At 40.8% G+C, this 15,100-nt stretch overlaps 4 protein-coding genes across 4 annotated transcripts; 3 read left to right on the top strand and 1 right to left on the bottom strand.

The window, feature by feature from the left end:
* Positions 1–777: 777 nt before the first annotated feature.
* LOC115360222 (dynein light chain roadblock-type 2-like) lies at positions 778–2,550 on the bottom strand. Its single transcript, XM_030052959.1, has 4 exons — positions 2,447–2,550; positions 2,098–2,173; positions 1,367–1,534; positions 778–1,165 (listed from the first exon to the last, which is right to left on the bottom strand). Exons 1-4 carry the CDS (start codon positions 2,450–2,452, stop codon positions 1,122–1,124), a joined length of 294 nt encoding a protein of 97 aa, XP_029908819.1. The 5' UTR covers positions 2,453–2,550; the 3' UTR covers positions 778–1,121.
* On the top strand, positions 2,513–7,146 carry psmd7 (proteasome 26S subunit, non-ATPase 7). The gene is made up of 8 exons (XM_030052939.1): positions 2,513–2,670; positions 3,149–3,240; positions 3,378–3,470; positions 3,568–3,665; positions 3,762–3,842; positions 4,875–4,966; positions 5,179–5,377; positions 6,517–7,146. Exons 1-8 carry the CDS (start codon positions 2,597–2,599, stop codon positions 6,766–6,768), a joined length of 981 nt encoding a protein of 326 aa, XP_029908799.1. The 5' UTR covers positions 2,513–2,596; the 3' UTR covers positions 6,769–7,146.
* Positions 7,147–7,834: 688 nt separating this feature from the next.
* hprt1l (hypoxanthine phosphoribosyltransferase 1, like) lies at positions 7,835–12,781 on the top strand. The gene is made up of 9 exons (XM_030052944.1): positions 7,835–8,127; positions 8,651–8,757; positions 9,142–9,325; positions 9,638–9,703; positions 9,842–9,859; positions 10,238–10,320; positions 11,113–11,159; positions 11,753–11,829; positions 12,129–12,781. The coding sequence occupies exons 1-9, from the start codon at positions 8,110–8,112 to the stop codon at positions 12,174–12,176; spliced, it is 648 nt and encodes a 215-aa protein (XP_029908804.1). The 5' UTR covers positions 7,835–8,109; the 3' UTR covers positions 12,177–12,781.
* Positions 12,782–13,394: 613 nt separating this feature from the next.
* On the top strand, positions 13,395–14,849 carry nudt7 (nudix (nucleoside diphosphate linked moiety X)-type motif 7). The gene is made up of 4 exons (XM_030052943.1): positions 13,395–13,729; positions 13,811–13,975; positions 14,055–14,213; positions 14,308–14,849. Exons 2-4 carry the CDS (start codon positions 13,817–13,819, stop codon positions 14,656–14,658), a joined length of 669 nt encoding a protein of 222 aa, XP_029908803.1. The 5' UTR covers positions 13,395–13,729; positions 13,811–13,816; the 3' UTR covers positions 14,659–14,849.
* Positions 14,850–15,100: the final 251 nt, after the last annotated feature.

Genomic DNA, 15,100 nt, shown 5'->3' with positions numbered 1-15,100 from the left:
CTCGGTCTCTCCTTCCCTGTCAAAAGCTCTGTCTGCCTCTCTGATGCTCCAACTTCTCTGCTCCTGTCATTGTATCATTTCTAGTCATATCATCTCTAAAATGACTCTAGTAGAAACTCGGCTGCAGTGTGTGTGTGTCCTACATACTGCCAACAGTAGGCAGGTCAGTGTACAGTATATCTCTCTGTAGTAAATCTGTGCTGGCAGCCAGGTTATGCATATTTTCATCAAGTGGTACTCAAGAGGGAAGAAAGAAGCAAGCTGGCACAAACGTGATATAAAAATAAATAAATAAATAAATAAAAAAATGAGCAGGTTTTAAAGCCACAAATTTTCTACCAGTGTCCCAGTGGCTTCTACAAATTATGTTTAGCCTGCTGTCATACATCCAATGCACACACTAACCTGAGAGGAACAGGAGACACATGATCCTAATAATACTGAGTCAGGTTAACTGGATTAGTGCGTTATTCACTCACTAGTTTCAGTGTTATAGTAGCCCCACAGACCAAAGTCCTCTCAAAGTAGGAATCAAACCGCTGCTGTTGTTTTAAACACATTTTTTAAAAACAGTTCTAATGAGAAGCACCTCTCCAAGATCGATTGTGCCCTCTCTCTTTCCTATCTCTGCTTCTCAGCAACTAGTTTCCAAGCCCCTTTTTTTGTAGTCGACCGAGAATATTTGAATGCCCAAGGTCCTGAAAAAACAATCAGGTTATGTCTTCTTTTGCTTACAAAATGAGGGTGGGATAAAGAAAGGTCAAATGCATAGGAATGGTCTATATGTATATGTTTATTCTGTACATTACTGGTGTGAACTGTATACTCATCACTGCGTGCCTCTCACACATTACAAAAAAGAGCAACTGTGATGCACATAGGACATTAACTTTATTTTACAGAATTTTTCAACATCTGTTCAAATGCACAAGAGGAACAATGTAGAACAAATAATGCTTTATGCAGATCCAGGCAACATGCTGAGTTCAAAGTATTAGTAGAGCAACACACAGAGGAATTTAACACGGTAACAAATAGCACCATAAGAAGAGGTTTTGCTTGAATAAAGCAGATCACCATGTGACAACGCAGAGGATGACTCTCATGGGAATAGCCAGGAGCTACTGATGTAGGTTCTGGATGACTATCACCAGAAACTCGTTCTCTACAGAGGAATGAAAGAGAAAGAGGAGGAGGACAAGGAGGAGGAGGAGGAGGAGGAGGAGGAGGAGGAGGAAGATGGGAGAAAAAAATGAATCTAGTACTGACAAATGTGTCCCTATGCAAAATCACAGATGTTGGCTGAATTAATCTGAGTTAGTGGTCATCATAAAGTCAACAAAACCAATGTATCTGAAGCACTTACCTAGTCCAACCATGATCTCACATTTCTGAGAGCGGAGGCGGAGGAAGGTGAGGTCATTCTGAGGGTCGATGTCCCGGACTGCGCTCTTGGCCATCACCGTGAGTTTACGAAGAAGCCTTGCGTACTGGGCTGTTGCTACACCATCTAAAGATGATCTGATTGGAATACCTGAAAAAAAAAAAAATAAAATAAAAAAAATAAAAAAAAACAATAATGACCAATGCCTCATAACACAACCAGAGTTATTACAGTTTTGCATTTTCATTCGTTTTTTTTTTTTTTTTTTTTTTTTTTTTTACATTTTTATTTCATTTTTTGTTTTCAATTCAATTTAGTTTCAGTCAGTTTCCAGAGTGGGTTTGCTTGTTATGGCTTAGTTTGTACTGATTAAAAATGTTTAGTTGTGATCAGTCTCCATATTAGTTTGCTTTTTATTATAGTATAACTGTGTTTGTCAGGGTCTAGATTTAAGGAGTTCGCAATAGATATGACAATAGAAACACAATACTTTGTGAAGGTCTCAGTCTCAATAAACATCAGCAACAACCCCTCCTCATGCTGGTTGTGGTGATAAATTTGACCAAACTAACAAAAACTCAAAATAAAGACAATTTCCTGTATTTTTCTTTCACTTTAGTTGGTTTTGACTGTTGCATTTTTAGCTACAGAGTAGATTTAAGTTATAGAGGAAAGAAATAGTTGTCGTGTTCATGTTTTGTTTGATTTCTTACCGTCGGCATTACAAACCACGGTTCCAACCACACCTCTTTGGCCTTCGATCCTCTTCAGTGTTTCTTCAACTTCAGACTGCAGACAAGGCAAAGTAAGGGCATGTCTGTAACCATTTTCTAATTAAAGCATGTGAATGTAAAATTGAGTATTAGTTATTATTGGCAGAGTCGACCGGTAAAACGTTTAAATTTTAGATATTCAGTGACAGCGATTCATAGAAACTTGGAGCTAGCGATTTTTTGGTGGTTTTATGAAGCAAAAAATAAATAAATAACTTAGCAAAATCAAGCGACATCCTTAATATTTTTTAAATGTTATCGTGTCCCATTCAAAATACACTTTACTTACAGCCATTTTGGGGATTGTTGGGTTATTCCTTCGTCTGTTCAGCGCGTCTCGCTGTTGCCAAGAGAAACGGAATTGACGTTTTTTCCCCGAGCGGAAGTGAAGTGTCGCCGTCATTGTGTGGGCTGTGCGCTGTTTATCTTCGCTGCGAAAATGCCGGAGTTAGCGGTAGAAAATGTGGTTGTTCACCCTTTAGTGTTGCTCAGTGTGGTGGATCATTTTAACAGGTAAGTAAAGACTTATTCGTCTTTCAACACCATGTCCGTGTTGATCTCTAGCTGTGTAAAATGGAGCATACATCGCGTTTGCCCACGTTACTGACATTAGCTTAGCTGCTAGGCTAATGTTAGCTCTGCTGAGTCAGAATCCCATTGAGAGTCAATGTTACAGCCGGACAGATACAGGCAGGCTAGTTAGCTTGCTAAGTGAGTTTATTTAGCTCGTAATTTTAGCACGTAATGTATGTGAGAAGTAATGAACAATGTAGTTGAAAAATAAAATTAACATGTAACCAGAAGGACGACATGGTGTGGTACAGTTCACTGCATAAAAAATAAACAAAAGTTTAGCTTAGCATACAGTAGCTAAACAGTGTTGTTGACCCACGTCGTTTTACTTTCTCCAGAAATAAGAGATATAATCATGATAATAATTGTTAATAACTGTCTTCATCTTATGTTCATTCATCGTCTTTATTTCTTACAGAATAGGAAAAGTTGGCAATCAGAAACGAGTGGTTGGTGTTCTCCTTGGCTCATGGCAGAAGAAAATCCTTGATGTCTCAAATAGCTTTGCTGGTGAGTGTCATCCTCTTAAGGTTTTCACTTTGTTTACAGACACAGAGGTGTACTTGTTTGTATACACTGATTATTTCCGTTAGCGTTTCAAATGTCACTAAATGTTAATAACTGTAAATGTCAATATTCTTTGTCAGTGCCATTTGATGAGGATGACAAGGATGACTCGGTGTGGTTCTTGGACCATGACTACTTGGAGAACATGTATGGCATGTTCAAGAAAGTTAATGGTAAGGCCCTGACAACCTCCACATCAGATGGAAAACTTGATTTGTGTTCATTTCACTGATCAGTTATTAATGAATCATTTTCTCTCCTGGTTCCCAGCCAGAGAAAGGATAGTTGGGTGGTACCACACGGGGCCAAAGTTGCACAAGAATGACATTGCCATCAACGAGCTCATAAAGCAGTACTGCACAAATTCGGTGTGTAATGACTTTGCTTCTTTACTTTTGCTTTGCTAGATGTATCTGGTCCTTATTCGGCTCTTGTTGAATAATTGTACAATTCCTATTTTCCAGGTGTTAGTCATCATAGATGTGAAGCCCAAAGACCTTGGTCTACCCACAGAAGCATACATCTCAGTGGAGGAAATACATGATGTAGGTGAACCATGGACAGTGTCAGTATATGGTCTTCTTCTGTCCGTCTATTATTATGAAAAGACAAAATCAATGTGTTTCCATTCATAGGAATTTGGTGATCCGACCCGAGAGAGTAGTTACATGATTAATAGCATTTGAACTGCCCTTCACCTTCCTTTATTTCAGGGGGCTACACGTATTTGGACAGATAAAATATGTATTCTGCTGAGTTGTTGTTTATATAATTTTTTTTTGGGGGGGGTAGGATTATATATATTTTTCTTTTTTTTCATTAAGTGGAACTGGGTGATATGAACAAACGCAAGTATCTCAGTATCTTTGACTGTATACCTCTATTGATATTGTGATGGTACTAAAACTATGCCTATTGGTAAATGAACAGCTAGTAATCTTAGAAAATTGCATCCCTTTGCTGTATGTGGACTTAAAAAACAAGAAAAACTTAATGCATATCATGATATTATAACATCCTAGATATCTAATTTCATATCATAATAACAATGTTTTTCTGACACAGCTCCCCTTTATTTCTTATTAACAGCTGCCACAAATTCTTATTGTTTGACATGTAGATGTCAGCCAGCCTTGATATCTTATTTATGGGCATATGGCCTTTTTGACTTTTTCCATTTTCTAATATATTTTGAAAAGTTCAGCTTTGGACTGGACTGCTGTGGTTTTGGTAGGGGTAAATATTGTAGACTTAGACATCGCATGCCAGATTTTTGACAGCATACTAAAATAAGATTAATCTGTCCAAGTACCTAAATTGTGGAATCCAATTACTAACAGGCTGTACTTTCATTGTTCATCAGATATTTATAAAATATAAGAAAATAACCAACTTCATGATGACACCCTTGTTGATTGAACATCATTGTGTCATACATCTGCATAACCTTGCAGTGCTAAAACAATAAGATACCACGGTTCAAATACAACTGATAATTTTCAGAGATTTGTGAAGAAATGTCAGTTCTATCAGTTGAAAGCAAAGATTTTTCTCATAGCTGTGGTTCATCTGTCTAGGATGGGACTCCGACATCCAAGACGTTTGAACATGTCACCAGTGAGATTGGAGCTGAGGAAGCTGAGGAAGTCGGAGTGGAGCACCTGCTCAGGTACTCAACAAACTTTTGATTAACACACACTAGCACTGCGCTGTATTTATTGTGTAGTTTTACAGTTAATGTAGTAATTATAAAATATTGGCATGTAAGTGCCTCTGTTGCTAAAAATTCACACACAAACACACACACACACACACACACACACATACATACACTCACATACACTCACGAGCCACCATTCACTTGTCATCTGATCAATCCAGAGACATCAAGGATACAACAGTGGGCACTCTGTCCCAGCGTATCACGAACCAGGTGCACGGCCTGAAGGGACTCAACTCTAAACTGCTGGACATCCGGTCTTACCTGGAGAGAGTAGTAGCAGGCAAGCTGCCCATCAACCACCAGATCATCTACCAGCTGCAGGATGTCTTCAACCTGCTTCCAGATGTAAACCTACTGGTAGGTCATTTGTGTTTGAAGTGAATTTTGTGTGTGTACAAATAAACACTGTATGGAAACAGTTATGTATTGAACTGTAATCAAGAAACCTTAACTTGAAATTAGGGCCAAAAAAGATTGGCCATGGGCCAAATGTCATACATTAGATTGCAAGACATTTTGTTTTTATGTAATTTGATTACATAAGAATAATGTTTTAAAGTTTTACAATCACAACAGATGAGGGTGCAATAATTAGTCTAATTAATCACTCTGACTATGCATTTTCATGAGTTTTCATGGTTATGATTGATGCATTGTTGTGAGTATGGCTGTGGCAGTGCCAAACCTCAAGAGTACCTCCTCATGAGAAAAAAACTGCCATTGAGTGACAAAAAGTATGCAAATATTTAAAAAAATAAAAAAATCCAATATGATGCTTTTTTTTTCATTGTGCAAACCTTAAATGGCACATCTGAACAGCCATGAACAAATACCTGCAGAGAAAAACTGAATTTTTTAATGTAAATTTCTCATTTCAGTTAATTGATAAAATAATCGACAGCTCATAACAAAATAGTTGTTAGTTGCAGCCCTGCATAGCATATTGGCTAACACCATGATGACTAAGATTTCAGAGGCTAATGTCCACTTGTTTCATATAAGAAAATTAATAGCAATATGCAGCCCGGTCAGAATTTATTGGAGAACACGCAGTTACAGTGTCGTGATGTGTGTGGGCTAACATGGCGTCCCAGAGTGAGCTCAGAAGCCTAGATCTTGTGTGTACACACACTCATACACACATTATTTTTGCTTGCACATGGTTCTATGTACAGTCATGTTCAGTTGAACGTTCATGTTGATTGTGAATAAATTAATTCACTTTGCGAGTAATTCTGGGAAGCTGATATTCCTTGATATTCTTGGTGCTTTTTGTAGCCAGTTTGGATGTGAAATAGGTCTTAAATTGGATTCAGAATGGTCCTAAATAGGCCTTTTAAAAGCCATAGAGTTAACGTGTTGAAACCCTGAAACATATCAGAGGGATCAGTTTCCCTCTGGCCATGTTTAGTGAGCCAAGAGAGCGCCTTTGAATTTTTGTGATGTAATGTTAACCTGACTTTTCCTGAGGCAGAATTTCTTTTTCTCCTTTGCAGGAGTTCACAAAAGCCTTCTACTTGAAGACCAATGACCAGATGCTGGTGGTCTACCTGGCCTCGCTCATACGGTCTGTGGTGGCTCTGCACAACCTGATCAACAACAAGATTTCCAACCGAGACGCAGAGAGGAAGGAAGGACAGGAGAAAGAGGAGGGCAAAAAAGAGAAGAAAGATGACAAGGAGAAGAAAGAAGAAAAAGAGAAGGAGAAAGGAGACACCACCAAGAAAGATGAAAAGAAGAAAAAATGAGTGTGCTTTCTTTAAGGTCTTCTCTTAAAGCATGCCCGTCTTCATGTGGACGTGCTCTACTTTTTGCCCAGAGTCTCAGCTCTGTATGTGGGTCTGGAGCTAAAAGTAGGACTCTATATGGGGACTGGTGTCATTTGAGATTTGGCCTTGTGGTCACAAGTGCCACTCACAGGACTGTTATTATTGTACGGAAGATGAGATAATGTTTGCGTCTTTTGTGTTCTTGGCTGTGAGAACATGATCATTCTGTTTTCATAGTTGGCTCCTGGTGTTTCACAGCACTTGGTATTGCTTTTTTTTTGTAAGAACAGAAAAAAAAATGGTTTGTTTCTATATCATTCATTAAATTCAGGTCATATTAAAGATTATTGACTTGCAGATTTTTCCCACTACTCTGTTTCTATTTTGCCTTTGGTTAACATACAAGTAGTAGAAAAAATAGTGTATAAAACATCCATGTTGTCCTGTATAAAAAAACACTTTTATTTCATATTCTCAATGGCATTATTGCAGGGTAGTTGATGGCAGAACATGATGGGGTATGAGTGAACACAAACAGGAGGTTGTGTGTGTGTGTGTGTGGATATATACGCTGCTATAGCGCAGTATGAAGTCACACTGATGGTCACCATGCCAAATTATATAGACTGAAATAAAAATGGGAACGTCCTCTGAGATGGAGACGAAGACTGATGCAGAAACTGGCCAGTTCAAATACAGATATGACGATTTGAGAAAAAATGATTATGTAGACTGTGATACATTTTACACGGATACTGTATAAATAACACGGAAAACAACCCCTATTAAGATTTTTTTTTTTTTTTTTAAAGGAATACCACTTTAAGAAAAAAAGAAAAAAGTACTGTAAGTCAAAATAAACTTAGTACTGAGTGCAGACACGGCATGAACCCCGGAACTATTTGTTGTTAGGGGCAGAATTAACATGTTTGCAGGCTATATTCGCTATTATGCAGGCTATATATTTTAACTGCGTCATATGCAGCTTCTCCAGATTGATCGGACACGCTGTACATCATGACTGTCGCTATGAGAATGTGCGGCACAAGTGGTGATTGTGATAGTAGTAGTGGTGGTGCGCTGTGAGGCTCGGGTTTGCGTCGGGACTCGGGCAAATCAGATTACTGGGAAGGTAAACTGGATTCTGACGTAAGGGTTTAAACCCCGGTGGAGCAGCATCGCCTGCACTTGTGCTCGCTCACGGTGAAGTCAGCAGTCGGTGGGAGTCGCTCGGTGCAACATCCAGTCAACAAGCCGTGTATCCAGCGACCCGGGCATGACTCCTCAAATATCTGTGTGAGCGAGCCGACGACTGGTAACATGGCTTCCTGCCTGCAGGTAAGGGGCTGATCCGCCGCCTTGTCACGGGGCTAAACGCTAAACGCACCGAGATACCGGATTGTCGGACTTGTGTTTGCTGTCCTCTCAACTTGTTCACTTGTCAGGGTGTGGCTTTGCGCCGCCTGGGCCTGTTTGCGCGGCAGGTTGCTTGCACGCAGCTTGTAGTTTAGTGCTAAAATGTTTGGTGCGTCGGTCCACATTTCACATCTGCTTTGACATGCATCATCCGCTTCCCAACGCTGCCACATCGAAATCCACTCATTGCCTAGTTGGGAATAAACAGGTGGTTGAGAGGCTCTCTGTTGCCAGGGCGAGGGGGTTTGTGCTTCACTTTCACTGGTGCGTCTCTCTCTCTCTCTCTCTCTCTCTCTCTCTCTCTCTCTCTCTCTCTCTCTCTCTCTCTCTCTCTCTCTCTCTCTCTCTCTCTCTCTCTCTCTCTCTCTCTGGTGCGGATGTTTCCAGGCTGTCAGCGCCAAACGTTTGCGCAGGGTTGAATAGATGTGCCTTTTTTTTGTTTCAGATCGCTGACGATGAGAGAGGCCATGAGCTGGAGCTTTTCTGTGTGCCCAAACATTACGAGAATGATTTGGACAGGGTGATCATCCCCCATGGACTGATCATGGACAGGTAAAACAACCCAGTCTCCAGTGTGAAGAGACACCTGAACTACTCACTCAGTTATCTGTCAGACCACTGACCACCTGTCTGTGACTGTGTCCTCTTTTCTCCTTTCTCTCTCTCTCACTCATAAATTTAACATTACACTAGTGGACCTGAAGGGCTTGGCAACATTTTTGTTTGACAAATCACTGCAGCCTACATACTGTATTTGGATATGGAATTTGCATGGTGTGTTGAGGTGTGAAGTCACCTCACCAAAGTGCAATGCCATGTTAAGAATATCATAGTTCATGTGAAGTGGATTGTGTAATTCAGTCTGAAATTAATCTGTTGAACTTTCCCTCTCTGCCTTCGTTTCACCTCCTGGTCTGTTTCACCTCTCCGGTCCAGGACAGAGCGTCTGGCCCGCGACATAATCCGGGATATGGGGGAACACCACATTGTGGCTCTGTGCGTCCTTAAAGGAGGCTATAAATTCTTTGCAGACCTGCTGGACTACATCAAAGCTCTGAACCAGAACAGCGATAAATCAGTCCCGCTGACGGTGGATTTCATTAGGCTAAAGAGCTACTGTGTAAGCTGCCTTTCTCATTTCACAGACAGGGATCGCCTGTGCTGATGTGAAGTGTGCGATATGGGGGGCAGTAAAATGCAAATTCTAAAAAATCTTGTGTAATCAAATATGGACCAGCTGTACAAGTGTTTGCAGTTTGGAGATTTTGAGTGCAATATGCAGACAGTGTGCTTTCAACCAAGTGCTTACTGTAGGCTTCATCGTGGTGCGGCTTTTTGTTGTCATGCCAGTGGATATGATTTTAATTGCTGCCCACAGCTGTAACTGTACTGAGATAGATACCATGTCCTTCTTTCCTTTTGTATCCACTAGAACGACAAATCAACGAACAACGTCAAAGTCATAGGAGGGGATGAACTGTCCAATCTATCGGGCAAGGTCAGTTTTGTTTGTGCTCATGTTTGTGTTTGCCAGATCAACCTGCTTGGTTATCTTTATCACGTATACTGTGATTGAAAAAATATCGGTGTGAAATCTATCGCCATCTCAATAACTTTTGCTTCATTGTCTCTGCAGAATGTTTTGATAGTTGAGGTAAGACATTTTTATTTGTTGATGAAAGAATACCCACTTCCTCAATAGTAATTTGCCCACTTACTCTTACCTACCTCATCATCTATCACTATGACACCATGCTGCACTGGTTTGTATTTTAATTAATGTGTGGATATTCAATTAATCACAGTTTGTCTACCTTTTGAAATTAAAGTTCAGACTTTAATTTTGTCAAACCCCAACAAATATTATAGACCAAAATCTCAGATGCAAAAGAATTGTAGAGATCTCATATACTAAAATAGGTTCTGTGTGTACTCTTAACTTACTCTATTGTAAACACTTCCAATGTGCTGCGTTGTAAACATAATGTTGCCACGGCGCCAGGCTTGTTTTTCTCTGCGTATGGTCTTATAGGACATAGTGGAGACGGGGAGGACAATGCAGACGCTACTTTCCCTGCTGAGTGAATGTAATCCCAAGATGGTTAAAGTGGTAAGGTAGGCACTGTCTGATGCAGTTTACAGTCCTGGAGGCTGAATTATAGATCCACAGCTTAATTGACTGCAATGTTTCTATCTGTGGAAACACTGCCGACTGCAGTGCTCTTAGCTAATGGACACTCGTGTCCTTTAGTGCCGTATTGGAGATGAGGGTGGGAGCAGCTTAAGAGTTAATCTGCCATACTGTCTGCTGTAGAAGTAGCGGTCATCTCTCTGTTGTATTCCAGATAGTGGGTAGAAATTGGAAATGTGTTAACATTATATGGGTTACCTTTGTGTGTATGAAGACTAGCAGATTGGATTCAACATAATACAGTATATTCTACAGTCTATTAAGCTTGGTTGATTTGATTTGACCTTGTTGACAATCAGAAGCTGTTCACTAGTGTCTCTATATGTCTTGTCAGCTCTGGTGGGTTTCTTCTTCATTTTGCTGTTTGGCATGCAGTCATTTACCTGTTTTCAAGAGTTCTCTTGCAATTCTGTCATTACAAATCACAATTTGCTCTTCATTAACTTGTCTGTTCGAATGAAAGGTTGACTTAAGACGGCTGAGCTCATGAGGTGATCACCATGTAGGTCTGCACTCTGGGTGTGACCTCAGTTGTATGCATGTGACACAAAACACACACCAGCCCTCATGCTGATCTGTTGCCGTGACATTTGTTTGGTGCAGGTGTACCAAAACTGCCGTTGCCATCTGTCACCATTTAGGTGCAGTTTCTCTTTTTTAAGTGCTTCCATATCATGTTATTTTCTATATCTTTACTGTCTGTTCTTTTATTTCAGTCTTCTGGTGAAGAGAACCCCGAGGAGTTCAGGGTACAGACCAGACTGTGAGTGCCTCCATTCTTCATTCATTTTACCGTAAAACCAAGAAGTCACGTGATGTGTGTGTCATGTTTGTATGCGATAGTGTGCACGTCCTGCTTGCCTCTCCCAAGCATGTCTCGCTCTTTGAAAGGATGCTGAACGAGCCGTTTATTTAATGCAGCGGTGTTTTCTATGCAAGATTAACATGTATTTCCAGAAAACCTTCTCCAAATGGAGCTGAGCCTGGCACTTACGTGCTAACAAATGCCCGAGATATCCACACACTCACGCTGTCTGTGATTATGTAATGCTTTTAGGTTGGAGTTGGATAATCTCTTTAAGATTGTTCCTCAAGGACAGCTGTTACAGTGTAAGCGTTTGACTTCCCGCAACACAGCGCCGGCAGTTTAAGCACCAAGCCTGTGCAGACAGTAAAAGAGCAGCGTTTGCTATTTCACTGCACAGCTCTCCTATAGGACAAGAATATACAGTACTTACTCTTTTTAGCTCATTTGAGTGCGTGCAGTAATCCCACATCATGCCTCTTGGTTCTAGTGAGTGTGTGTGTGCGTGTGTGTTTGTGACTCCTTGTCTGTGTGGATCATATACATTTCAGACATTGGGTTTGAGGTGCCGGACGCCTTCCTGGTGGGCTACGCTCTGGATTACAACGAGTACTTCAGAGATCTCAGTGTGAGTGCTCAGGAGCCGATCCTTAACTCTGTTTTAAAAATATGACAGATTACATGTTATGAAACCACGCCAGCGTTCTGTAACACTCATTTTCAGCAGAATTGGTCCGGGGAAGTCAGTGGGTGTAAATTCACAGAGGTGCCTACCAGTTCTGAAAACAAAAAAGATATGGTGCTCGTACAAAATGTAAAATTTTAAAGAGAAAATTTAACCTGTGGAGGCACTCTGACACATGAACTGACTCTTTTTTCCTCCCATTCATCGTCACTTTGTTTTTCTTTATTAATTTCATTTTACAGCACATCTGCATAATGAACGATCAAGCAAAGGAGAAGTACAAAGTGTGAGCAGAGCTCTGCAGAGGCAGTGAGTGAATGACTGAACGAAGACTAGGACCACTGTGATGATGCTCCGTAGCTTCTCTTGTGTTTTGAAACTTATTTATTTTTCTACATGGAAAAAAAAAAAAAAAAAAAGAATCCACAAAAGGTGAACTTGTGGGTTGGGAAATACTTAAAGGAAATTTCTTTTTTCCCCCCTATTGAATGAGTGGGATGAATCATTATTATTATTGTTATTATTCTTATGATGATTGGTTGGTTGTTTAATTTTAATTTATTTATTCTCTTATCTGTATAGCCTTTGTCGCTTAAACTGCGGTTTTGTCTTGGAGACTGTAAACAGAATATTCTCCTCATTTCGATCTCGCTCATCATTGTCACAGACGTCTCAGGCTGCTGCACTGTAATTTTCACATCCGATGAACTGTCAGTGAAGTGTAAGTAGCCTTCACAGTTTGTACAAACCCTGCGTTTCTGTTTCGACTGCTGATATACCCACTCATATCTGCCATGCAATGACTGACCTGGAATGTACTGTAAGAATATTTTATTTCATATTATGACATGTTTTCATTGAGAACCTGTTTACAACAATAAATCCTGTGAATTGATGGCTGTCGTTTTTGTTGTTGTTGTTGTTGTTGTTGCTATTGCAGGTTTTTGAATTGTCCACAAGAGGGAGTCGCACATTATTTTCTACTTCCCTATGTTTAAATGCATTTTCAAGTAAAGAAATGCTCTTTTTATTACACTCTTACAACTACACAGCATATTTGCCTTCTGCTCTATAACATGACCACGTCCACTTAGGAGACAGGAGGTGAATACCATTTTTTAAAATCATTACAAGCCATGAATCAAGAAGATGACAACATTGCTTACAAATAGATGAAGCATTAAGACAGAACAAAGCAGTGAAAAAGAGAGAAATGCAGCAAAAACAATCCTAACAAATGTGGTGCTCCATTTCCTTACAAAGAAACCAGTTGATTGAGTTTTTGTTAGTACATTTGCATTTGTGAATGTGGAGTTTGGCAAGAAACAAATTTAAAGTAATAGGGGAAAAAAAATGATTGGCATAGTTACTATAAACATAGCGTCCAAATATAATGTTTCTCTAACAAAAAAAAAAAAAGTAAAATTTGAGAAAACCGGATCCGCAGCCCATATGCAAATTTACAAACCCCAAATAAGTCATGCCACTGGTGCAGCTTGTAGTGAGGTATCTTTAATATAAAATATCTTTGATATGGCTGAACTGTCGCGCGGTATGACGTCAGAATTATGTTTTCGTTTTCCCGTGTTGTGAATTTGCGGCGCTGGAAATTCATGCAGCTATCTTCTTAATGGACAATAACACCGTCGTAACGCGCTAAAATTAAAACATTTTCGTGGTAGCGTTGACTGTTTATATGTTGTGTTGACTTTTTTGGCGTAGGACAGGTGATGTCAGTCTCGAAGGTGATGGAAATAGGAGGGTTTCTTTACTCTGTGGGCAAAAGTGCAAACCGCTTTGCTTCCGGGTTGGACGTCCAGTCGGTGTCCGCCTGAATAACAGTGTAATTACCACGCACTTTACGCGAGGTTACTGTGTGTTTTGTAGTTTTCCCCCTCCCTTTTTGCCTTGTTTGTACGCACAGTGGCCCATGATGGACAAGAAGGATGAAGTAATTGCTAATTTGAAGCGGTTTGACATCGGAAGCACCTTCTCCTACCTGCCCGTCCTGCCCAAAGCCTCCGTCCTGGTCCCGCTGTTCGTGCGCCAAGGAGAGCTGCACGTCCTCATGACCCTGCGCTCAAAACAGGTGAGTGGATCAGTGTCCGCAAAAAATGTAGTCCTCTCCTCTGCGTCTCTCTCTGTCAGCGGGTTGCCTCTGTGTGCAGCTGCGGAGCGGTGCCGGGGAGGTGTGTTTTCCAGGAGGGAAGCGGGACCCCGGTGACAGAGATGACACAGACACTGCCCTGAGGGAGGCACAGGAGGAGATCGGGCTTCCGCCTGAGCAGGTCCAGGTGGTCTGCACACTGTTTCCTATTATCAACAAGGTAGGACCTGTGAAATAATTTGCCCACACAGTTGCTCCAGCTCCACCTCTTCCTCACCTGTCACCTGTCCCACCTTCCCAATGTCCCATCACAGAGCGGGCTACTGGTGACCCCAGTTGTTGGATTCATAGAGGAGTCATTTTGTCCCCGTCCCAACCCCACTGAGGTGAGTGCCGTGTTCACCGTCCCTCTGGACTTCTTCACCAGGGAGAGGGACCACACCGCCTGCAGCCTCCCTGAGACAACCGGCTTCTTGCACAGTTTCCATTATACGAGCCCTGATTCAGGAGACCGCTATCACATATGGGGTCTGACTGCCATATTGGCCACGGTGGTTGCAGTCCTTGCTCTCAGGAGAAAGCCCGAGTTTGATGTTGGGTTTGACTCCGAGGACCCGCTGACATTCTTCCAGCAGAATCTAAACAGAAGAATCAGTAAACTATGACTGAGACGTTTTCCAATCATCTTCATGTTTGTTCCATTATAAAGTTATTTAATTCAGAACTGACTGTGGCTGCTGGCCCAGCATACAACTACAGACCAGTTGAGATTCCTAAAGAGTAAATATGGTTTAATGAAGAGTGTTTTCTATTTGTGTGGATATGTTGTTGTTATTCAAAAGAATTAAAATTCATCTACCTGGTGCTGTTTGGCAAACTGTCCATTGCTCAGGAGGAAAAAGAAACAAGACAAGATCATTTAAATCTTTATTAATTCATTTAATGTAGCAGCAGGATTACAGATATAAACAGAAGAGTATACAAATGTCCAGACAAAGGCAAAGTACATGTTAATAATATCAGATGTATGATAACACACTGGGGTTGACCTTTATCCCTACTGCAGGGTCTTAAGGCTAGATACTAAAGCTCAAGCTACACAGAACA

Source organism: Myripristis murdjan, chromosome 6 (genome assembly GCF_902150065.1).
Source record: "Myripristis murdjan chromosome 6, fMyrMur1.1, whole genome shotgun sequence".
Classification (NCBI taxonomy): domain Eukaryota; kingdom Metazoa; phylum Chordata; class Actinopteri; order Holocentriformes; family Holocentridae; genus Myripristis; species Myripristis murdjan.
Note: the sequence above shows the minus strand (reverse complement) of the source record. Positions and strands in the feature narration are given on the sequence as shown.

Coding starts and splice junctions, on each gene's coding strand:
- LOC115360222 (XM_030052959.1), bottom strand. Junction 1,535..2,097: donor CGTGGTTTGTAATGCCGACG/GTAAGAAATCAA, acceptor TTTTTTTTTCAG/GTATTCCAATCAGATCATCT. Junction 1,166..1,366: donor TGAGATCATGGTTGGACTAG/GTAAGTGCTTCA, acceptor ATTCCTCTGTAG/AGAACGAGTTTCTGGTGATA.
- hprt1l (XM_030052944.1), top strand. Junction 9,326..9,637: donor TTAGGCTAAAGAGCTACTGT/GTAAGCTGCCTT, acceptor TGTATCCACTAG/AACGACAAATCAACGAACAA. Junction 11,830..12,128: donor AGTACTTCAGAGATCTCAGT/GTGAGTGCTCAG, acceptor TTCATTTTACAG/CACATCTGCATAATGAACGA.
- psmd7 (XM_030052939.1), top strand. CDS start 2,597: ATGCCGGAGTTAGCGGTAGAAAATGTGGTTGTTCACCCTTTAGTGTTG. Junction 2,671..3,148: donor GTGGTGGATCATTTTAACAG/GTAAGTAAAGAC, acceptor TATTTCTTACAG/AATAGGAAAAGTTGGCAATC. Junction 3,241..3,377: donor TGTCTCAAATAGCTTTGCTG/GTGAGTGTCATC, acceptor ATTCTTTGTCAG/TGCCATTTGATGAGGATGAC.
- nudt7 (XM_030052943.1), top strand. CDS start 13,817: ATGATGGACAAGAAGGATGAAGTAATTGCTAATTTGAAGCGGTTTGAC. Junction 13,976..14,054: donor TGACCCTGCGCTCAAAACAG/GTGAGTGGATCA, acceptor CTCTGTGTGCAG/CTGCGGAGCGGTGCCGGGGA. Junction 14,214..14,307: donor TGTTTCCTATTATCAACAAG/GTAGGACCTGTG, acceptor GTCCCATCACAG/AGCGGGCTACTGGTGACCCC.